We start from the raw sequence: 21,912 nt of genomic DNA, 5'->3' as shown, positions 1-21,912 counted from the left end.
AAGATTTAATAACGACATTACTGCGCTCAAAGTTCAATTTTCAGTTCAATTTCACATCGATTTGGCGCGCGTGCGTGAAGGTGAATCACCTTGAGGAAACGGCCGAGGTGCATCTTCCTCTCACGCTCTCTCTCTCTTTTTCTCCTCTCTCGATCGCCCCGCGGCGGTGCGAGGGAACGCTGTCCTCGGAGATTCCAATCAGACGGCACAACACAGACGCTTCCAGTAATAGCAGGAAGCTGTAGACGATGGTTATAGATTTCAGGGGCTCTCAGGTGCATTAGGCCGTATCGCGGCTTCCCCACAAGGCCACTTAATGCCCCGGCCTGCGATGCAGGGAAAGAGGCGGGCCGGGCCAGGCCGGGCTGGGCCGGCCCGACGACCGGCTGGCTGGCTGCCTGGCGTGCATGTGCAGCTATGAAGAAAAAAAAAAAAAAAAATCAATTCAGACGTTTATCAATGGCAGGCCGGTCGATGCGCATAAATAAAGCTCGAGAGTCATTCGTCATGGGAGCTTTCTAAAATCAAGGACGACCAGACTTTAACAATCAAGACATGAGTCATGTGTTCACAAATTGGACCTTGACTCGAAACAAAAGGTGGAGGAATTTTTTTTTCTTCTGAAACTCTTATCTTTATTCTCCACAGAAAGTCTATTGGAATTAGTCGTGGGGAGAGTGGATGGGATGGGGGGGGGTGTCAGGTACTTGTGTCATAACATGAAAGCAAAGAGCAGCACTCTAGAGGACTCACCTCTGATTCACACACACTCACTGCGGGCAAGGACAAACCGCATGGGACGCACGCACGAAGTATAGTGATTCACACACGTGCGCCGCTCGACAAAGTCCACACACACACACACATGCACTCCAAAGGCCGTAACGCCGTCGTATGACACAAGCGTGAGCTAATTAATCACGTCCTGTATTAATTGCAATTCAAATCAGTTGCCATGGGAACCCTCTGGGATGTTCAGGCGGCGGACTTCCAGTGAATCTTACGGACGAGGACCGAGAGGGAGCCATTCACATCGTCTTACAATGATTCAGCTGGCTGCGTTTTACATTGCCCCCCCCCCCCCCTTTTGAGTTGCCCGAGGTGAACTTCAATTTCGGTCATCGAGAGACGCGCAGAAGCGGAAAATGCTAGTCTGATGACATTGACATTTGAGGCGAGAATGCCTTGCTCGGAAGACAAAGGTGTACCTGTTGTTGTTTTTTTTTGATGCATTCAAAATGACAAAATACATCATTTGGTTTGCCCCATTTGTGCACCATGCAAGGAAATGTTCTTAATGGCCCCTCTGCTTAATAAACGATTGGGAGAATGCCTGCTGGAATTCGTGGTCCACCGCCGGCGGAATGCTTATTCAGGGATATTTTTGTGAATCCATGCGGATGCTCATGCGTTATTATACGGGAAGCTCAGGTGAAAGCTGGACGTGGTGAATTAACAATGCCGAGGTGTGTGCGTCCGCTCGCCGGTATGCGTGTGGCTCGCCAGTTGTCATGGTTGCAGCGTTTATCACCTCGTTCCGCCGACATAGAGGCCCAGGGGCACGTGTGATTGGCTTCAGACCAACAGACAGACAGAGAGACAAACTCGGGCGAGGGAGTGAGTGAGTGAGTGAGGGGGAGGACATATTGGCACAGAGGAAGGCTTAAATGCCAACACGCTGCGCTGGGGGAGGAGGCGGTGGAAGGGCGTTGGACAAATGTCAACGTCGGGCCTCTTCATGATCGTGTAGCGCAGGCCCGGGTCCAGGCGTGAAACCAAAGTTGATTTTTGCCATCTATTGTTTGAATGCCACATATTGACGGATAGCGAAACGGAGTTTAGTCACTGATAAATGCGGAGAGAGTTTTTTACTCAGGGTGGGAAAGCTGTTCCACAATCAGATCAGCTGGCCATGCATCCTTTGACCCCCAAAAAAAGAAATCGTTTCAATGCATATTTTAATGAGGAAATATAGCACTCTATAATTGCATACAATTATTATGAAAGAGTTCAAAATTATTAAATTGTTTCTCCTATATATTTTTCTTTTGCTATAGTGACCTCCTTCACTCATTCATCTTCAACTGAGTCCACTGAGACACTTCCTGGTTGTGAGGCTGAAAAACCCTCACATGGCAAATCCAGCCAATCACATCGCACTACAGTGACCCAGGAACTTCTCAGCCAATCACAGCACGGCTTACCGCGTACTTGGAGCGGGGGCTGTGCCGAGTAGTAAACACAGAGGCTAACAGTGTATGTTTGCTTTTAAACTTCAAAACAGCAGCCAGTTAACGATTCATTGGACTCCAACTTTCAGTTGTGTAAAGAGCGGATGCTCGCCGTCGACTCCTTTGACGGGCTCGCCTGTTATGTTTGCGCGTATCTTGTAAACTAGAGAGTCGCCAGGGTACGATGTTTTTTTTTTTTTTTAGCTGACATCCAGCTGAATAGGCGAAAGCACCAGAGCGTGTGTGAATAGACTCATTGTGCGGCTGCTGCCTGCCTGTCTGGTTTAGTGTGTATGTCAGTGTGTGTGTGGCCTCGGCATCCTTTTCTCTTCGGTGTCGTTTATGCCACACGCACTCTCCGTCATCGCTGCCTGCTGGCTGACACGCTGCGTGGACGGGCAGGAGGACATTACCGGCGACAGCGAGCTGTCCGCTTGGCTACGGCCGCCGCTCGCTTTAGTCTGCCCACGGCGGTGACCGTAAAAAAACAGAAAGAACAACAAAAAGTCCCCACTATGCCCCAGACTGGCAAATCGAAAAACTCACCACCGGCGTCGGACTCTCTGCGTCCTCAAATGGGGCCCCCAGCTTGGGATCCAGAGGGTCTCCGGGATGATGAGGGGGACTCTGGACAGGACAACCAAGGAGACCCGGACATCATAAAATCTCCAAGCGATACCAAACAGTACAGGTACGCGTTAATAAGTTTACTGTCTGAATTTTAAATGTGAGCTGACCAGGGCCGGCGCTACACGGGGGGGCTAAGGAGGGTCTTGCAGCCCCATCAGCATTATTGCTGACTCGTACATACGGACCCAGCTCCACTTTTCAGATGTAACTCACCTGAATTATTCTCCGCCTTTCCAGGTACATTATGCTGGACAACGGGCTACGTGCTCTGCTCATCTCGGACTTCAGCTACCCGCTCGTGTCAGAAGACGACGACGAGGAGGAAGAAGAAGAGGAGGAAGGTGGTGAAGAGGAGGAGGAAGAGGAAGATGACTCCAGTGATGAATCCAAGGAGGAGTCGGATGAAGGCGGCGACGAGGACGATGACCGGCAAGGGAGGAAGAAGAGAGGGAATGCAGAGAAGCAGGTATAGAAATGGTGTCCATTTGAAGCTAAAAATATTTTCTAGTCCACTATGACAGTTTTGAACTTGACCAGCCCCCGGGAGGGCGCTGCAAGCACAGCAGGATTGGAATCCCTGGTGTAAAGCGGCCCATCACACAAAGTCACTCATGCTAACTGTATTAGCGCGTGTGTGTGTGTGTGTGTGTGTCAGTCTGCAGCCGCCCTGTGTGTCGGAGTGGGCAGCTTCAGTGATCCCGCTGACCTCCCTGGCCTTGCCCACTTTCTGGAACACAGTGAGTAATTACAGTAATTACAGTGAAAGGATGGGGGGGGCGGGGGGGTGTTGAGTTGAGTTAGCTCTCAAAGGTTAATTCACTGAAGTCTTTTACATGCTCACCCATCACCGATTAAATTTGAGTGTGGCGCCCTCCGTACATGTTTGGACCTGCAAGTTGCACGGGATGAAAACAAAGAAGCGGCGCTTGTTAAACGCCCTCCGGAAGTTTCTCTGACATTGCAATTAATGAGTTTGACGCCTTTTCCCTCGTGGTTGTTTTTCAAATATAATACTCGTACCCTTGTTGACTTCAAATACAACTTTGGAAGAAAATTGGGGTAAAAATCGGGATTCGCCCGCAGCAGTGGTTCCCGACATTTTTCATTGCTGTGAGTATAATAAATAATTAGATTTCGTTTGGGTTACTCATATCTCAAGGCACCGCTGTTCTTTTTAAGATGGGATATTAGCGCAATAATGCGTCGCGATAAATGCCGAGCGCTCCCATCTTTTGCCTCCGAGAGAAATCGTTTGTCTCGTTCACTGATGGGCTTGTCGAAAATCTTTTGATGGCCAATCCCAACTCACGCTCGCCATAAAAACCGTCAGCGGATGTTTACGGCCGTATTTAGAGCCGGCTTTCGGGAAGCCAGTCGGGACCGGCTATTAAAATTTCCCCGCCGCCGCCATCCGCACGAAACAAAATTGAGCCCGCGAAGAAAGAAGCTTATCTTTTGACATTTTTCCGAAACATGTGCTTTTGTTTCCCCGCTGGCTCGCTCTGCGCCAGTGGTTTTCATGGGCAGCGAGAAGTACCCCTCGGAAAACGGCTTTGATGCCTTTCTCAAGAAACACGGCGGCAGCGACAACGCCTCCACCGACTGCGAGAGGACCGTCTTCCAGTTTGACGTGCAGAGGAGAAGCTTCAAAGAGGCGCTCGACAGGTGAGAGCGGATCAGAGGTGCTTTTGTTGTGCGCCGGAGCAGCGTGGCTGAGTGGGATAACATTTTAAGCAGCCGAACGGGAAGACCAAGATGAAGTGCCGAGTGATTAAAAACACAGCCGCCTGACTTTTCCGCATCAGCGGGATGCAGTCAGCGCTGCTCTTCAGCTCTGGGCCTGATTAAGAAAGCGGCAGAAGCGCCGGGATTTGATCGATCTGACGCAACAGACGTGCATAATTATCGCCGTCGGACAAACTTTGTTTGCCGCTCAGACAAGTTGCAGACGAAAGAAAAAGTTGCAAGTTCTGATGCTGCGTTGTTTTGGTTTTTTTTTTTAAAGAAGTTCATCATCCTTCCATTTTTAGGTGGGCTCAGTTCTTCATCTGCCCCCTGATGATCCGAGATGCTATAGACAGGGAGGTGGAGGCCGTCGACAGCGGTGAGTCCGCCCACGTTCGGATTCCATCCCGTCGTCTTTCTTGAGTCTTTCCCTCTGCCGCCCGTCAGAATACCAGCTGGCCAAGCCGTCCGATTCGCACCGGAAGGAGATGCTCTTTGGCAGTCTGGCCAAGCTGGGACACCCCATGGGCAAGTTCTGCTGGGGTGAGTTGGCGGGAGATGATGTCCTCTAGGGGGCGGGGCAGTTTGTTGATTTGGAGTGATGTCACCAGGGAACGCCCAAACTCTGAAGCAAGAGCCGAAGAAGAAGAACATCAACATCTACGAGCGGCTGCGAGAATTTTGGGAGAGACACTTCTCTGCGCATTATATGACCCTAGCTGTCCAGTCCAGAGGTAAGCAATGCAGTATATGGAAGAAGGGCGTCTGCGCCGGTGTGGGAAGCGACGCAGCTCGTTCCCGTTAAATTCGGCGAAGAGAGAGAGGTGACGAGGGCAATCTTGACCAAAGGCGTTTTTGTATGATGAAAGATCCGCTTTGCAGTGATCCACATGTGGAGTCAGTCAACAACCGTCTGGCGAGCAGATTGACAGAACTCTTTAACAAGCAATCCGGTGATTAATTGACTCCTAATGAAGCCGCAAAGCTCTAATGAGGAGCCGCTCCACGTGTCCGTCTCCGGCCGAGTGTGGCTAATTATTCGCAGCTCGCCTCGGGTCGCCGCCTTCATACCGGTGATGTCATCGTCGGGTCTTGGCGCGCCCTCGCAGGAAATATCAGCCGCCTCATTAACAGCTGCCGAGGAGTCCGATGATGCCTCGTGTTAATATGCAAGCCCTGTTTTTCCAAGATCACTTTTTCCCCTCATCTTTATTTTTATTTACATTTAACAATATTTGCATTATTCCTCTGGAGCCTTATGCAATTTAATGTTGAGGGAAAGAAAAATATATAAAATAATACAAAGCTATTTGATAGCAGTGAAAATAAGGCAAGTCCCAGACGGGAGAACAGAAAAAACCCGACATTGTTTGTTATTGTATCTTATTGTCATTTGCTGTTTCCACAAGTGCATTGGGGGGGAAAAAAATTAAATCAAAAATAGTAGAAAAATATCTACAGAACGATCTAACTCTAAGGCTGTGTTGTTTTTTTCAACGGCCACAGTTTAAACAGATGGGAACAAATAAAAATGCTTAAATTCTTTTAATCGTGCGCCTGCAGAGAAACTGGACACGCTGGAGATGTGGGTGCGAGAGATCTTCAGCAAGGTGCCCAACAAGTGAGTGGAGATCATCTCTACGCCTTCCTTTCGTTATTTATTTTTTTAATCATATTATAACTTATGTTCTGATTCCTGTTGATGTCCGCAGTGGCCTTCCCAAACCGGACTTCTCCGACATGCAGGACCCCTTCGACATGTCATCTTTCAACAAACTATACAGAGGTACACAATCATAAATATCACAATTTGCCATTGGTCACTACCACACGGTTGTTTTTGCGTTGCCCGCAGTCGTCCCCGTCCGGAAGGTGCATTCGTTGAACATCACCTGGGCGCTGCCGCCTCAAGAAAAGCACTACAGGTGAGGCTTTGAAAGTTGGCTAGCATATTTTAGCTTACAATGGTAAATGCAGTTGACATGCTAATGGTTAGCATCCATAGTCGCAGTATCAGAATGAGACTTGAACACCAATGGTGGAGCAACACATGTAGACAGACAATATAACAGTATTAGTACAAGGACTATTTTTCTCATATATTTTCCTTTTGGTACTGCAGTGACTCAAGGCGCTAAAGGGGACTGCCATTTTTTTTCCCCCTCCCAACACATGAACCTTTTTGCCGTAGCAAAGACCCAAATCTAACAAGAGGCTTACATCAATAGAATGCAACACCCCCGTCGTCTTGAGAGGGATTCGATTTTCTCGTCCTAACAATGTTTTTCTTTTGGCAGAGTGAAGCCTCTTCACTACATATCGTGGCTGATTGGCCACGAAGGTCCAGGAAGTATCCTCTCCATGCTTAGGAGGAAGTGAGTACTTTTTCTTTCCTTTTCTCGTGTGCAGAAACCGCAATTTAAAGGTCTTCAATTTACCAAAGGGACACAAGCTGGGGTTTTTTTTTTTGTGTGAGAGCTTCTCGGGGCTCTTGTTACTAAGTGGCCAAGCCATTCAGCTCAGATAAATAAATAAACAACAAAAAAAAAGGCCTCTCTCAGTCATCTCACAATACAAAGCGGCCCTCCAATAAACACGTCGACAGCACTCAGCGGCTCGGATGGAACGTTCCAGACCGCTTTGTTTCCCGCGCTTGATGAATGACGACAGCGGGCGACTTGGAGAGCGCTCAAAGCCCGTCGAGTGCTTTGCTGTGTTAAGTGGGGTGCGGCGTAAAGTGGACCCTCAGTGCTTATTTGGGCCCCGGGAGGCAATGAAGCCTCGTGTCCTTTTCATCCCTTCCGGATTTTCGTTTATTTTCGTTTGCGATCAAAACGAGCATCTTGCGATCAAGCGTAGAATTTGATGACACTCGGACGTGCACGACGGCAGGTGCTGGGCCCTGGATCTGTTCGGAGGAAACAGCGAAAGCGGTTTTGACCAGAACACCACCTACTCCATCTTCTCCATTTCCATCACGCTCACTGATGAAGGTTTCCAGAACTTCTACCAGGTAAACTTCCAAGCCCAACCCACCTTCTTCTATTTTAATCCGGTATTTGCCTCATTGATAGATGCAAACAAGGTTATTTCAGGGAAGAGTAGTGCTATCAGTTGCCACGGTAACGCTGGCTAAGCAGGCAGCCATGCAGCAAGAGAGCCGGGGTTTTTTTTTTTTTTTTTTGTAGGACTGTCTTATTGGAAAATAACTGGTCTTGAAGTGTTGCCGCGGCCTCAAGCACACCGTTGACATCAAACATGTAGAACTCAATAATATGTCTTTTGATTTGAATTCCTGCAGGTGGTCCACCTGGTGTTCCAATATCTCAAGATGCTTCAGATCCTCGGCCCTCAGAAAAGGCACAAGCAGAAAAACTACAAAAATTGTCCTTTTGGATTGACATTTGTTTTCATTTCTCGTTATTTCTCCAAATGTCTTTTTCATCCCACGTTCAGGATATACGAAGAGATTCAGAAGATCGAGGCCAACGAGTTCCGCTATCAGGAAGAGGTAGGAGGCCCGCGTCAGTCGAGCGCCGCCTGCTCCCTTATCGCTCTTCTCCCTTTTTATAGAGCGACCCTATCGAATACGTGGAGGACATCTGCGAGAACATGCAGCTGTTCCCCAAGGAGGACTTGCTGACGGGCGACCAGCTGATGTTTGACTTCAGCCCCGAGGTGTCCACTTATTGTCGCTATATGAGCAATTATGAACGATTGCTCTGTCCCTACCCACACAATATCGCACATTCAAGAAGTTCATTTCAGCTCTGAAGTCAAGAAGCTTCATTGTTCCTCACCGCCCCTCTATTGTGTCAGTCATTCCTTTGTGTGTTTATGTGACGCAGATTGCTTTGTGTGGAAGCATGTGAGCTTGCATCCCCCCCTCCCCCCCTCCTCCTCTCGTTTTTCCCTTAGTGAGATTGTTCCTGCATAAAGAAACACATTTGGACAGTGACAGAAGGAAATGTGTTGCCTGCGTGCGTCTGCGTGTGTGCGCGCAGGTGATTGGTGCAGCGTTGTCCCTGCTCACCCCCGAGAAAGCCAACCTGATGCTGTTGTCGCCAGAACACGAGGGCCGCTGTCCCCTCAGGGAGAAGTGGTTTGGAACACAATACAGCGTGGAGGGCGAGTGTCTTGTTAGTGTCTGTGTGTGTCGTTTTTTTTGTATAGATGGAGTATTTGTCAAGTATTGTGTAATAAAGTAAATTACACTACATTTTATTGTTGGATGTCGTCGCGCCACTTATCTCGGTCACTTCAATGACACCATTTTGCTTTCACAGACATCCAAGCCGAGTGGATGCAACGCTGGACGGCAAATTTGGAGCTGAGCGGCGAGCTGAGCCTTCCCGCCGAGAACAAGTTCATCGGTGAGTCAAGCAAATCGAGGCACGGCCGACTACACGGGCATTTTGGAACGTCCTCGCAATCATGGCCGACTGGTGATAATCACCATTTTGCCGCCGCGGTGTCACCCCGAGCGCTTCTTCTAATTGTTGACAATGTGTCATAAGAATTGGCGTCCATTTTGGAAATGCTAGATGCTAATTATTTGACCGCAAGGGTGTTTTCTCTGAGGAAATTGCCGTTTGTACTGTCGCAAGTTAAGCGGTCGAACAATAGCGATCCGTCAGTCATTGGAATGTTCCCCGGTTAATAATCAAGACTCTGATAGAGGTGTTATTGCTGCGGCTTTAATTGGCAAAGTTCTCCTTTATGTTGCTAAGCTCCAATTCAGGCGGGGCCCGCCGCGCTAATCACACGGGGAGCATATTAGCATTCATCCCCTCTCCCTTATCTCTGATATAATTCCAACATAATTATGTCTCTGTCTTTCAACTTTTTTTATGTATTTTTTTTTTACATCGAAACAGGGTTTTTTTTTTCCAATGAAACAAGCTCAGTTTAAATATTGACAGTTTTTTTTTATTTAAAGTCATCACAATATGTCAGCCTTCTGTTTTGTTTCACCGACGCTATAAACAACAACTGGTACCGCTAGCAAATTAAAATCCTTCCTGTGAGAGAAAAAATAATAATGGCAGTCTGTCTATTTACTTCCATTCATTAGTATACAAAGTATGACGTCTTATTCTTTAGAAACTAAATCTCAAAATGAAACATCAATTCAATTTTTTCTTTATTCCGCAGCCTCTAACTTCACCCTGAAGCCTTCCGACTGCCCCGACACAGAGTTCCCCGTGCGCATCACCAAGAACGACAGAGGCTGCCTTTGGTACAAGAAGGACAACAAATTCAAAACTCTCAAAGGTGTGTTTTGTCGAGGGAATTTCCCAAAGTGGGTTCTGATGACAATTCTTCCTGTGGTCTTGGGCAGCCTACATCCGATTTCATCTCATCTCTCCTGTCATCCAGCAGTCTGCTAAAACGTAAGTGAAGTCACCTCGACCGCTTTCCTTTTCTGGCGATCATTTGCTTCCCTACCTTGCAGCGTGGTGCTCTTCGACCTGCTGGTCAACATCCTGGGCCACAATCTGGCCGAGCCCGCATATGAGGCCGAAGTGGCCCAGCTGGAGTATAAACTAGTGGCGGGCGAGCACGGGCTGGTGATCAAGGTCAAAGGATTTGACGACAAATTGCCTGTGAGTGAAGTAATGCCACCATTCACCACTAGATGGCAGACTTACCGCAATCCAATCCAACAGCTGTCTTTAGAGGTGTACCTAATGGAGTGGCTGTGAGTGAGCACCACTTTTTTGTTGACTTTCCTCAACCTATGTGCCGTAGCTGCTGTTCCGCCTGATCATCGACCACCTGGCTAGCTTCAAGGCCCCTCCAGACGTCTTCAGCATGTTCTCGGAGCAGCTGAAGAAAACCTACTTCAACATCCTCATCAAGCCTTCCAAGCTTAACAAGTCAGTCAAAGCTTAACATGTTCAGTCTTATGCTGCCCTCTAGTGGCGCGAATGTGTGGCAAAGACGTTCGCTTCTTCCAGGGATGTGCGCTTGCTGATTTTGGAGCACGGCCGCTGGTCCATGGTGGAGAAGTACCAGACGCTCATGGCCGGCCTGAGCAGCGACGAGCTGGCGGATTTCAGCCGACGACTCAAGGCCGAGCTGTACGCCGAGGGCTTGGTGCAGGGCAACTTCAGCAGTGAAGTGAGGGCCACGAGAGATGGACATTTGATGTTCTCCGGTATCAGTTTGATGTCTGGCGTTGGTAACTTGGTGCTTATCCACTTTTTCGTTTGCACCGCAGGAGTCGCGAGGCTTCCTGGAGTACGTGACAGAGTGAGTGAGCTTCCACCACTTCGCCACACTGTCGTTTGCATTCACCTCACGTGAGGAATCCATCATCTGCTCCTTCCTGTCGTCCTCACTCCAGCCATGCTTTCATCCCTCCTCCATCTCCTCTTCCATAGTAAGCTGCAGTTCTCCAAGTTGCCAGTAGAGGTGCCAGTGATGTTCCGAGTGGTGGAGCTGCCGAAGCATCATCACATCTGTAAAGTCAAGTCTCTGAATAAGGGAGACGCCAACTCTGAGGTCACAGTCTACTACCAGGTACACACACAAAAAAATCTTATGGAACTCTTTAGGGTTAATATTTTTAAAGGACTAATATTAATCATCTTTTTTCATATGGTAGTCTGGAGCCAAAGACTTGAAGGAGCATACGCTGGTGGAACTCTTAGTGGTGAGACATAGTTGGATTCTTTTTCATAATTATTGCGCTTGTTCAATTTGTTTCAAATATCCATTGATTTCCTGCCATTTAAAAAAAGTGTAAAAAAGACTAAAGCAATACTTGTGCCTCAAATTTTTTTTCAGATGTTGATGGAGGAGCCTTGTTTTGACTTCCTTCGTACCAAAGAGACACTTGGGTGTGACCTTTTATCATTCCTGTAAACTTTGTGGAACATGACTTTTAAGCATCTCACCCGTGTTCTTATTTTCTTGTCCATTTTATTTTCTCCCGGGCGATGCAGGTACCACGTTTACCCAGCCTGCAGGAACACTTCAGGCGTTCTGGGTTTCTCCATCACAGTGCAAACGCAGGCTTCTAAGTTCAAGTGAGTCTGCAACGCTAATCTCTTTTGCCTTTTGAAAATTGCATTGCGATGTCGATTGGAATACCAAAAAGACATTTCACGCAAATTGTAAACAATGTGCTCTCAGTACGGAGCTGGCCGACTTAAAAATTGAAGAGTTCCTCGTTTCGTTTGGAGAGACGCTCGGAGCGCTCACTGACGAGGCCTTCCACGCTCAGGTGTGTGTGTGTGAGTCAGAATCGAATGAATCATTCCTGCCCACAAACTCCCCCCTTTCCCTGATGTGTGTCTCTTCCATTCCATGTGTGTGTGTTGCAGGTGAGCACTCTGATGAAGCTGAAGGAGTGTGACGACACACACTTGGGCGAGGAGGTGGACAGAAACTGGACCGAGGTGGTCACCAAGCAATACGTGTTTGACCGACTCAACAGAGAGGTGACCCACACACACACACAACGGCCCACTCGATACAGCGGATGAGCTTCTTTTTTCGATTTCAGATCAAGGCCTTGAAGCAGATGAGCCGCAGCGAGCTTCTCACCTGGTTCCGCGAACATCGAGGAACTGACAGCCGCAAACTCAGCGTCCACGTACGCCACTTTCCTGCTTCCTCATCGCTCGCCAAACACAATGACACTTTTGTTTCCGCCGGACAGGTGGTGGGCTTCGGCGTCAAGGAGGGCGACGAGCAGAACAATGACGATGGCCGGGGACCCCCCGCCCAGGGCAGCTCGGCTTACGGCGAAGTGTCCAGGCTCACCTTCCTGACGCCCTCAGCCAAGATGGCGGGTGCCACCGCCATTTTGGACATCAATGCGTTCATTCAAAAGCTGGCCCTTTTTCCCTATCCCAGGAGTCACTAATCGGTTGACCTGCTCCTTGCTGTGAAATGAAGCGTGCAAAGGAAGACTTTCAGTGATGAGTGTAGTCGTTTGACTCAATAAAAGAATCACCTCTGCACATTTGAACCGACTCTTTAGATTTCCTCGATAGGTGTTTGTGTGTGCACAATGGAGTGCATCATCTAATGTCCAATTTTCCATCATGCCCACCTTTTGAATTGCTCTGCCATGCTATCTTAGCCACAAGGATTTTTTTTTTCTCATCACCCACAGTGAATATTTTGTGTAAGCATTCAACCACCAGGTGGCACCCTTTAACCATAACACAGACCTATCGTTTGGCTTCAAAATGTTTTTTATTGTTGCTAATTGTACAAATTGTAGATCTCTCATCACAATGTTATACTGTGTTCCCCCAAGCGACTCCTTTTAGATTTTAATGTTCATTCCAACTGACTTACTGATGCCTCTTGAGGATTAAAGTGGTATTGCGGTAAGAGAAATTGACATTTTCATAGTCGGTCTTTATCTGGATTGGATATGACATTAGCCATATTTTTAGTACGTATGGTTTGTTTTATAAAATATTTTAATGAATCAAAGGATAAATGATAAATCTGTTGATTGTCACACTTGTGCTCCAGCAGCTTCCTCCTAACACCGCCCCGCCGGGACCACCGAGAATGCGCGACCAAGCGTCCACCAACACTACCACCAGGGAGCGGGGCGCGAGGACGCAGGCATGCCGAGGAGGAGCGACTCTCTGCCGGCCTGCCGCCGCCTCGTCTCCCGCTGGTTACCTCGGAGGTCTCCCAGAGGTTTTCCACAGGTCCTCGCCGGTTCTTGGCACTGAAGCAACGGAGAAGAAGATGCCGAGCTGGCACGTAATAACGTGATGGTTCCGGTTCGTGTGCAGCGAGGTTGCCAGAAGAAACGGGTTGCAGAGATTTTGCGTGAAAAGGTAAGAATAAGAGTTTGCGCATCCAGCTGAGCTGCGCAACAATGAGGCCAATCACTGATGGAAAATGCGCACTTAACTTCATATCATTGCGCACATTTTCACCTCATCTGTCCGTTTTATGTTTTAATATTTTAGTATAAAAGTAACATTCCAAGTAAATTCTCTAGCGTATACCTTTATTGTTTAAAAAAAAATCTAAAGGGCGTACTTGAGATCCATAAATATAAATGTAGATTCTGAAGGGTTAAAATGCTGACTATGGTGTAAATGTAATGAGATGCAATTCCAAAATAAGTGCACATTTCCCATTCTGTTGCCAAGGGAGTTGTTAACTCAAGTGCAGAGAGTATCAGGCATATGTCAAAGACAATTAACACATTAGTTATATTCTATTCTTCCCAAGAGCCCTTTAAACATTTATTCATTATTTAGCTCCCCCCCCCCTCAAAATTGGTGAATTGTTATTTGTCTTGGGAGAAGCTGTCAACTGATGTGTTCCATCACACTCCTCAGCCTTCACGGTAAAGAAAGACCGGTGATTTAAAAATCTTCCACACTTTCAATTTCACCATTTTGGTTGCCGTCTTCTTCTCGTTCTGTCTAAATTGGCCCCTGATGGAAAAATATTGTCGGCAGGAACGCCACGTGAATAATTGAGGCCTGCAGGGCTTTAAAATTGCAAAGCAGGCAGCCGTGATTTCCTGCTTGCCGGCTTCCTATCATGATTTAAGAATGGAGAGATCCTCTCACCCTCTATAGAAGAAGAAGATATACAGTCTGCACCTTAATCGTCTTTTATTTAGAAGCAGAAAAATATGATGTTAATTTTTCATATTAAAGAAACTGCAAGACTTTGTTAGCTACCTAGCCTTACTGAATTATTACTATTTGTGACATCACTCCCTTTAGTTGGTCAAAATTAGACAACTAGTTTGCATGCAAAATATTCTTATTCTATAAAAATAAAAACAGTAATTTTAGCTAAGCTCACTTAGTTGCTTGCATGACTTATTTTTGTGCCGCAAAAGAGACTTTTCAGCCTATGGGGCATCTTTAAAATAAGCTCTTTTCTGCTCCTCAGCTGGTTGCCTAGCAACCAGACGATGGAGACAAGCCTCTACATCACCACCGCTGTATACCCGTGCAAAAGAAAAGCAGGTCCGCCTCACATCATCCACATCAAAAATCCATTCAACTGTTTCCATTTTGTTCATTTACGCGCACGCTCTTGCTAGCATGTACGCGTGAGGGCTAATGACAAATAAATTCAAGGATGACACCAAGCTAAAAATAGTGGAGTGGATGAGGAGCGTGAAACCTTTTCACCTCCACAATTCCAACACTGTGACATCACCATTGTGTTGCAGCTCCTTTCTCAAGTCCTTTTAGCGTTGGTGGAATAGGTTACCACGGCTTCATAATTACTGCATCAACGTAGAAGAAGAGGAGAAGCAGGTTCACGATCACTTTTAACCACATTAGGATGGACTAGCCCGTTTATAATTTATTCCACTGATGTAATGGAGGCGTTGCCAAGGTTAAACAAAAACGTAATTTTTTTGGAATGATACAAATTTGCTCTTCTTACAGGGTTTGATGGAGATCTGGTCGAATGTCAGCGGGAACGATCGTGATAGCAGGAGGAATTCTTGCCGGAGTGATTCTCATCTGCATTGTCGCCATCCTATGTTATTGTCGACTGCAGGTCTGAAAAGGTTTTATTTTAATGAGCAATTATTATTTTTTTGCCAATATAATGAGTATTTGATGGTGGTAACATTTTATTATGAATTTTATGACTTGTGTGGTGTCCGCAGTACTACTGCTGTAAGAAGAATGACTCCGAGACGGCCCCGGTCCCGGCCCCGGCGGCGCCATCCACCCCGCTCTCCCACTTCCCGTGCGAGACGTGCGACGCGCTGGCCAACGACGGGGCCGCCATTACTCCCGTCTCTTTGGAGCAGCTGGACGCCGGCGTCCCGTGCCTCGCCTGCTCGCCGTACACCCGCCGCGCCGCCCCCCAAGTGCTCAACGGGGGCGAGCGTCTGGGCTTCCACACGTACTACGAGACTCCGCTGCCGTTGGGTTACGCCTGTCCGACCCCCCCGCCCAGGCCCTACAGCACCCAGGTGTGACCTTTGAACTGCGCAATACCGGCCCACCTGAACTTTTGTGGCTTTGGAGCAACATAGCACCAAAATGTTTCTAGCATCTGAAATGATTAACTTTATTTCTTTTATTTTTTTCTCATTCTTATTCCCGCTTTTGAATTGTGACTTCTTTTAGTGTTAAGTATTCAAAACTTTAGCACTCCCAAGAAAGTAAGTATATTTTTAGCACTTGCTAGAAAATGAAAGATTTAAAAATACTATTTTTTAGCATCCAATCCAAATTTATTTATTAACTTTTCTTTCCATTTTGTTCGACATATTTTAGCTTTTGTGAGGGCTTTAACAACTTTTGACATATTTAGATAGATTCTAGATTCATACAGCACATATAGAAAGATCTGAAAATATAACAAAAAGAGAATATATAGTATGATACATTCATAATTACTCATATTTTAAGAAATAATTTTAGGATTTATTTAATATACAACTTCTAAATATTTGAAGGGTTATCCTACTAGTTTTCCCTCTTTTTTAAAATTGTCTGTGATTGTGTGCATGGGGGGCTTGTTCAAATTAATCATATAATTTTTTTAAAAATACAATACGCCACAGAAACTCTTGTAGTTTAGAAGCTATCACTTATTACTTTTAACTGACTTTTTAAAAAAATAATTTAAATGTTTCAATAACTATTACACATTTATTTAGTCCATTATTTTTAAGTTTAGCTATTTTAGCCCCCCCGAGACGCAAAACTGAGGGCTAACTGTTTACCTTGGCTGAAAGCTTTTTTTTCTATCTAGAATTATGACAATGAAGAATATTGTCCACAAAAAAATCATATGCTGTATTTGTCCCTGCATTGAGGTGATGTCTTCCATGCTGTGCACGTTTACGTTTGGGCCTACTTCCTGTTTATACAAACACGTCGAGTTGTTATTTCAAAATGTATAAAAGTTGATGGTCAGCCTGTGACTTAACACCATACTAATGCAGTTTAAAGCAGAAAAAACTTTTTATTCTGTTTATTGGACTGAAGTGGAAGAAAAAAGGTTCAAATGTCATTCTTCCCTCAATCTGTCACTGTAACTATCATTTTACACAAAATCATACAGTCGGCCGTGATCAACTACATTGATATAAATAAAGTCATGTTAGAATAAAGTTGACAATCCTTAATATGCGTGCTAGTAGGATCAGAAGTACGATGCTAGCCGCCGCCGCCGCCATGTCACATCAGCATGACATCGATCACCTCCATGTTTTCAAACTGCATGCTCACGATGTTCTTCAGTTGGACGCCTACTCGGTAGTCGAAGGTGATGGAGAGGCCGTTGGAGGTAATGTTAAACGCTGTGGTGTTGCAGCGGATGACGATCTGAACCGCAACGAGACAGCAGCGTTGGAAAAGGATCGACACGTAGCCATATTGCCCGCCCAAGCAGAACCTCAAAGAACTTCCCGGCCGTAAAGGGGAAGGCGGTGGTATGGCGATTTTCGTAACCCCAGACGTTATTCAGGAAGGAGTTGACCACCATCACGTTGGTGTCGGAGAAGTATCGAAGGCGAGGGTTCAGGTGCAAGGCCTTTCCGTTACTAATCAACAGGTCGACGACAAAACTGCAAAGACAAAAGCGGCGCCGTGGCGTCATGGCCATGGCTGTATTGACGACGCCCGTGGTCTTGTACCTACCGCTGGGTGTTTGCCTTGAGTTTCCCTCTGATGGCGATGGCGCTGCCCTCACGGAGCCTGTTACTCAGATCCGTGCTTTTAACACCCTGCGACCATTTGGGGAGAAGAAAATGGCGCGTTTAGCGTTCTTCAATTTGCTGGCTATTTTGGCCCATGTTTAAAACTCACACCACCCGCATCAGTCACAACGAGTCTTTGAGCGCATGTGATGATTTTGCTTGTGCACGTGTTGTTGCAGGGCAGGCTGGTCTTGCTGCTTGAATTCTGACGGAAAGAAAACTGTTAGCATTATCGTGGCGTCATGTGACTTTTGTTGAGTTACCCACCAGATCACTCACAAATTCAACCTTGCCAGATTTGATCAAGTTGTTGATGATGTTCAGCGCCAGTCTTTCGGTGAAATTCAGAGATTGGTTTGTCACCATCTGGAACTAAGAGCATTTGATTTGATTAGCTTAGCATCATTAGATAAGTCGCTGGTCATCTTACGTTTTCAAACGGTTCCACGTAGTCAAAGGAGTCCACATCGGTGAAGAGGTCATTGCCGAATGTGGAGTCCATGTCTAGGTCTGAGTGGCCTATGACGTCTGGGGTGCCTCCGCCGCCCGTGTTGTTTAAAGTGTAGATGGGCACCAGGATTAAGATGGCCACCAAGATGGCCACCAAAAGCGCAACGACGACGGCCACGTGCCAGCACTGCACGCCATCTTGGGCGGATTGCTGACTCGAATTCTGATCCTAAGAAGTTAAAAGTCAAATTATTCGTCATTCCAAACCTTTGTTTTATGTATGTTTTATATTTGTATATATCGATTAAGCAGTTTTATTGTAGTTTATTTTCCCCCAGGGTTAGAATTTCAAATTAGTTTGAAACTAGTGAAAATATTTTTAACTAATTTGCTAACTGCGGGGGTGATTTAAAAAAAAAAATCATTTCATTAATATTCGCTCAACATTTTCCAAATTGGATGGCTGTTATCAATTAAGTTAGACAAAAACAACAGTCGGTACACTCACAGGTTTCCGTGGTGGATAAGTAACGTTCATTTTCCAAGTGAAGGTGAAGGATGGATGAGGCCGAAGAGAAGTCGCTCGGATTCGGAAATTCGATTTAAACGCACGGCCAGCGGGCAGGCGACAAGTCCCTAGGAGCGATTTCGCGATGATGCGTTGGTATGTTTATTTTATGACGTTGCAAAAGACGTGAAAGCATGAAATTTCAAAGTATAAAAGGTGCCATATGGTTGCTTCATAAAGCTTTGATTGGAAAGTTGAGAGCGGCGTTCGACAGATTGAAGGTTATGACGACGTTCAAAACCGGCACGAGATTAATTGTCATAAACAATGTTGATAATTGCGCAAGTTTTACGTGAATTTGTCCGTCGGTTGTTATGAGAACAATATGAGAGCGATTCGGTTTGTTTATGCACAAGTGCTCTGCAAAAGTGTTTGGTTTGTCTCATAAATTGAAACTAACGAAATGCTTTTTCAAAATAAAAGAAAACTAAATGAAGCTGCATTTTTTTTGTAAAAGTAAATATAACAACAATGTGCTTGTTTATTATTTTGTTTATTATTTTTTTGTTTATTTTTAACTATCTTTCGAGTTTCAAAGTTGTGCTTCCGTTTAGGGTCAAGGTTTGAAAGTGGGGTTTTAAATTAAGGTTAGGGTTTCAAAGTAGGGTTTTAAACTAGTATTGGGTTTCAAATTAAGTTTTTTTTTAACAAAGTATGTTTTGACAGTAGGGTAATGGTTTCAAAATAGGTTTTCAAAAGAGGTTTTGGTGTATATGTAAGTGTAGCTTTTTTAAAAATATGATTTATTTACTTTTATTAGACATAGGCTATTCTAAAAATGATTGGTCGTTGAATATATTGTTGGAAAAGTAGTTTTTATTTATTTATAAAGTACTAAATATAGTGTGATATTTCTGGAACACTATTTGTTGAGAATTTGACAAAAGAAAAACAATTCAACCTTTCAACTTGAAATACCAGAAAGCAAACGTAATCTAACAAAACATTGTCAAAACAAGGGTGTGTTCCTAATTAATGTTGTGGTATTTTTCTCTGGTTTTACCTGCTCGACCCGTTGGCCACCTCAAGATCTCATTAGCATAATAATGCCACTTTTGACGGCCCGAATGAGGATCCTCCTCCTCGTCCTTCTCATCTTCATCGCCATGCTGCGTGACTACTTCCCTGGTGGAGGCGTCCTGCAGGTTCTGTCGGATTCTGTGCCAGAAAGAAACGAGGAAAGGGAAAAGAAAGTGCTACTTTCCTTCTTGCCTTCGGTGTCAGAACTCAACCCGGAGCAACCTGTTTGTACCTGGCCGCCTGTTTCATTGGAGCGTCAAGCGTGTTCCACCTGCCTTTTCTTCTCCACCGCTTTGGATTTGACCCTGATCCCGGTTCCTTGCGTTTCCGGAGTGGGCAGGGGTCAAAATGATGCAGGAGGTGTCTGTCACCTTGCCCTGCAATGCTCAGGTGGTGGAGCAAATGAGCGAGGAGGAGATCCTAGCCTGCCTTGTCGCTGAAACGGGACCACACTTTGCGGTAAGGAGACCTAAGGAGGCGTGGGAACACTAGCTTAATTCCAGAGTTGCTCAAGTTAATCCAGCTACAGCACAACATTGCCTTAGAAATTGTTTCTCCATCAGGAGGTTCCAACGAAAAAAGCCAAACTGAGAGAAAGCCGTCTTCAACTGATGGACGAGGAAGAGGAGGAGAAAGAAGACCCACTCAACAAATGCCAGGTGGGAAACCGCCAAACTCATTTAAAAAACATATTTAAGACAATCCTGCAAATATTTTCGCATCTTGTGTGTTTTGGCGCTGGTGTTTGGGTTGGCAACTCCAACGGCATGCTGTGTTTGTGTCGCCTCTCCAGATGGAGAACCGTCATCTGCAGCAGACCAGCCTCCGTCTGGAGCAGGAGAATGACAACCTGGCCCACAGGCTCATCACCAGCAAAGTGGCCCTCAGGAGCGCCCTGGACAAAGTAGGACCCACTTCTGTTTTGGTTGTTGAAGATATTTGTCAAATAAAATGCAAGAAGTAATGAAAAATATGATGAAAACTACTTTTGTCAATGAGACATTATTGTGATGTTGCCAGGCAGAGGACAGAGTGGAGAAGCTCACCAGCGACCTTTTTCTGACCCGACGCGAACTGCAGGCCACAGAGGAGGAGAAGCAAGGGAAGGAGGAGGAGGCAACCATGGTAGGTGGGTGGGGGTGCACACCTAAAAAAAAGTTATTGATGATTTAAGAGTACAAATCATTTTGCAGTAGGGCACTAATTAATATTCATAATAATTTAAAGTTGAAGGAAGTGTTGCGACGGGAGCTGGAGAGGGCCGAGCAGGAAGTGAAGCGGTCGTCAGGCATCATCGCCGACTACAAACAGGTATTTAATATGCCTTGATGATGTCATGAGTCACACCGTGTTCATTGAGATTTTTCGGTTTAGATCTGCACTCAGCTCACGACCCGTCTGGAGATGCAACAGGAGACACACTTGGAGGAGGTTCGCTCGCTCAAGGTGACATTTCATTTTTTTGTTAATATAAATAAGAAGAATTTTAGAGTCGTGACCTTTTGTCGATCCCAGATCGCAGTGATGGCCTGTCCGAACTGTCGTCATCACATGGCCGAATACCAAGAGGGAGAAACGTCGCCGTCACATGACAACAACACGGTGCCGAATTGGGAACGGCGACACTCGGATCCCACCGAGGCGGAACTTAGGCGGGAGAACCAGGAGAGGGCATCCCTCAAGACGCAAATCAGGAAGCTAGAGAAGGAGCTGGCGCAGACGAAACTTCAAGTGGTGGAGGCCAACTGCAAGATTCAGGTGTGGTAGGACGCTATTTTGTTTGTAAATAAACACAAAAGAAACGTCAATCACGTATTGTGTTGTTTCAGGAGTTGGAACACGAGAGGGGAATCCTGGCCAACGACCTTAAGGATGCCAAAAACAACTGGATCAGCAAGGCCTTCACCTCGCTGCGCACGTATGAAATCAACAGAAAACAACAGTTGGAGTGAATTACATGACGGAACTGTATGCCATTATGCTGTGGGAAAGATAAATGTATAAAAGTCACCATTTTCTTGCAAACGAGACCCATATCATCTTGATTTCATTTTATTAGCCCATGATTGACAAGGGCCAGAAAAACTTTGAACTTGTGCTGTCAACTTGGACTTTGTCTCCCTCTAGCGGACCAACTCATGACAGTGCAACAACTCAAGCGCCCCATAAAGATATGCAAAACTACTTTGGATTATAGTTCACATCACATCCCAACGCTGTCAGTCGATAATGAATAAAACCTAATTATGTCCCGATGTCCCAAATGAGAGACCTCAATTTCAATTCCCCATTCGATCTTTCATGCCGTCGCACTCACACAAATGACAATAAAAGGGGTGTGTAGACTTTTGCATCCACTGTTGATAGATAATTAGATAAATAGCTCGCTCATTAGATTGATATGGAGATGGGTAGGTAGATATGAAGATAAATATGGAGCTAGATAACTAGAGTAGATGTAAATGTGCCAGAGATGGACAATGTAGGTTATCGAAAAAGGACACCCTATTTAAGCAGACATTCTTCTGACCAGATTTTCCAGTTATGAAAGTTAATCGGCCTGCTTTGAGTCCAAGGAGGAAATATGGCCTATTTTCACATGCCGT

The 21,912-nt window shown here is 45.9% G+C and overlaps 4 protein-coding genes across 7 annotated transcripts in view; 3 read left to right on the top strand and 1 right to left on the bottom strand.

Moving 5' to 3' along the window:
* Positions 1 to 12,567, top strand: part of nrd1a (nardilysin a (N-arginine dibasic convertase)) — a 50,807-nt gene extending 38,240 nt beyond the window's left edge. For 2 of the 3 annotated variants that reach the window (XM_049740683.2, XM_049740684.2), the window contains 30 exons: positions 3,099 to 3,327; positions 3,517 to 3,598; positions 4,373 to 4,526; positions 4,892 to 4,965; positions 5,034 to 5,129; positions 5,198 to 5,320; positions 6,150 to 6,207; positions 6,299 to 6,372; positions 6,442 to 6,511; positions 6,884 to 6,961; positions 7,479 to 7,599; positions 7,888 to 7,946; positions 8,043 to 8,097; positions 8,160 to 8,264; positions 8,591 to 8,714; positions 8,873 to 8,959; positions 9,741 to 9,860; positions 9,928 to 9,979; positions 10,042 to 10,192; positions 10,338 to 10,465; positions 10,547 to 10,709; positions 10,810 to 10,841; positions 10,973 to 11,111; positions 11,197 to 11,244; positions 11,379 to 11,431; positions 11,537 to 11,620; positions 11,727 to 11,817; positions 11,918 to 12,034; positions 12,100 to 12,189; positions 12,256 to 12,567. In XM_049740683.2, the coding sequence (XP_049596640.1) occupies positions 3,106 to 3,327; positions 3,517 to 3,598; positions 4,373 to 4,526; positions 4,892 to 4,965; positions 5,034 to 5,129; positions 5,198 to 5,320; positions 6,150 to 6,207; positions 6,299 to 6,372; positions 6,442 to 6,511; positions 6,884 to 6,961; positions 7,479 to 7,599; positions 7,888 to 7,946; positions 8,043 to 8,097; positions 8,160 to 8,264; positions 8,591 to 8,714; positions 8,873 to 8,959; positions 9,741 to 9,860; positions 9,928 to 9,979; positions 10,042 to 10,192; positions 10,338 to 10,465; positions 10,547 to 10,709; positions 10,810 to 10,841; positions 10,973 to 11,111; positions 11,197 to 11,244; positions 11,379 to 11,431; positions 11,537 to 11,620; positions 11,727 to 11,817; positions 11,918 to 12,034; positions 12,100 to 12,189; positions 12,256 to 12,462 (3,057 nt within the window). In that variant the 5' untranslated portion in view covers positions 3,099 to 3,105 and the 3' untranslated portion in view covers positions 12,463 to 12,567. Of the gene's footprint in view, positions 1 to 2,057; positions 2,923 to 3,098; positions 3,328 to 3,516; positions 3,599 to 4,372; positions 4,527 to 4,891; positions 4,966 to 5,033; positions 5,130 to 5,197; positions 5,321 to 6,149; positions 6,208 to 6,298; positions 6,373 to 6,441; positions 6,512 to 6,883; positions 6,962 to 7,478; positions 7,600 to 7,887; positions 7,947 to 8,042; positions 8,098 to 8,159; positions 8,265 to 8,590; positions 8,715 to 8,872; positions 8,960 to 9,740; positions 9,861 to 9,927; positions 9,980 to 10,041; positions 10,193 to 10,337; positions 10,466 to 10,546; positions 10,710 to 10,809; positions 10,842 to 10,972; positions 11,112 to 11,196; positions 11,245 to 11,378; positions 11,432 to 11,536; positions 11,621 to 11,726; positions 11,818 to 11,917; positions 12,035 to 12,099; positions 12,190 to 12,255 lie in introns of all 3 variants that reach the window. The other variant, XM_049740681.2, reaches the window with a different exon arrangement.
* Positions 12,568 to 12,718: 151 nt separating this feature from the next.
* On the top strand, positions 12,719 to 16,695 carry LOC125981120 (protein FAM163A). Its single transcript, XM_049740985.2, has 3 exons — positions 12,719 to 13,402; positions 14,993 to 15,107; positions 15,220 to 16,695. Exons 2-3 carry the CDS (start codon positions 15,015 to 15,017, stop codon positions 15,535 to 15,537), a joined length of 411 nt encoding a protein of 136 aa, XP_049596942.1. The 5' UTR covers positions 12,719 to 13,402; positions 14,993 to 15,014; the 3' UTR covers positions 15,538 to 16,695.
* LOC125981075 (galectin-8-like) lies at positions 16,513 to 18,611 on the bottom strand. 2 transcript variants are annotated; one of them, XM_049740924.2, is made up of 7 exons: positions 18,227 to 18,611; positions 17,699 to 17,947; positions 17,536 to 17,640; positions 17,378 to 17,473; positions 17,210 to 17,295; positions 16,965 to 17,136; positions 16,513 to 16,894 (listed from the first exon to the last, which is right to left on the bottom strand). In XM_049740924.2, exons 1-7 carry the CDS (start codon positions 18,254 to 18,256, stop codon positions 16,748 to 16,750), a joined length of 885 nt encoding a protein of 294 aa, XP_049596881.1. In that variant the 5' UTR covers positions 18,257 to 18,611; the 3' UTR covers positions 16,513 to 16,747. The 2 variants fall into 2 exon arrangements, with proteins under 2 accessions (XP_049596881.1, XP_049596882.1); XM_049740925.2 differs by having other exon boundaries at positions 17,548 to 17,640; positions 18,227 to 18,610.
* Positions 18,612 to 19,386: 775 nt separating this feature from the next.
* Positions 19,387 to 21,570, top strand: LOC125981069 (rab GTPase-activating protein 1-like). Its single transcript, XM_049740916.1, has 8 exons — positions 19,387 to 19,765; positions 19,870 to 19,965; positions 20,100 to 20,210; positions 20,327 to 20,431; positions 20,534 to 20,617; positions 20,681 to 20,752; positions 20,822 to 21,064; positions 21,136 to 21,570. Exons 1-8 carry the CDS (start codon positions 19,655 to 19,657, stop codon positions 21,256 to 21,258), a joined length of 945 nt encoding a protein of 314 aa, XP_049596873.1. The 5' UTR covers positions 19,387 to 19,654; the 3' UTR covers positions 21,259 to 21,570.
* Positions 21,571 to 21,912: the final 342 nt, after the last annotated feature.

The sequence above is a fragment of the Syngnathus scovelli genome, chromosome 14 (genome assembly GCF_024217435.2).
Source record: "Syngnathus scovelli strain Florida chromosome 14, RoL_Ssco_1.2, whole genome shotgun sequence".
NCBI lineage: Eukaryota > Metazoa > Chordata > Actinopteri > Syngnathiformes > Syngnathidae > Syngnathus > Syngnathus scovelli.
This window is presented reverse-complemented; position numbering and strand designations above follow the sequence as displayed.

Bases quoted from the DNA above. Each gene is read 5' to 3' on its own strand.
- LOC125981069 (XM_049740916.1), top strand. From the start codon at position 19,655: ATGATGCAGGAGGTGTCTGTCACCTTGCCCTGCAATGCTCAGGTGGTG. The intron at 19,766-19,869 runs GTAAGGAGACCT...TTTCTCCATCAG, and splicing joins AAACGGGACCACACTTTGCG to GAGGTTCCAACGAAAAAAGC. The intron at 20,618-20,680 runs GTATTTAATATG...TTTTCGGTTTAG, and splicing joins TCATCGCCGACTACAAACAG to ATCTGCACTCAGCTCACGAC.
- LOC125981120 (XM_049740985.2), top strand. From the start codon at position 15,015: ATGTCAGCGGGAACGATCGTGATAGCAGGAGGAATTCTTGCCGGAGTG. The intron at 15,108-15,219 runs GTCTGAAAAGGT...TGGTGTCCGCAG, and splicing joins TATGTTATTGTCGACTGCAG to TACTACTGCTGTAAGAAGAA.
- LOC125981075 (XM_049740924.2), bottom strand. From the start codon at position 18,256: ATGAACGTTACTTATCCACCACGGAAACCT. The intron at 17,948-18,226 runs GTGAGTGTACCG...TTAACTTCTTAG, and splicing joins CTTATCCACCACGGAAACCT to GATCAGAATTCGAGTCAGCA. The intron at 17,137-17,209 runs GTAGGTACAAGA...TTGTCTTTGCAG, and splicing joins CTCAAGGCAAACACCCAGCG to TTTTGTCGTCGACCTGTTGA.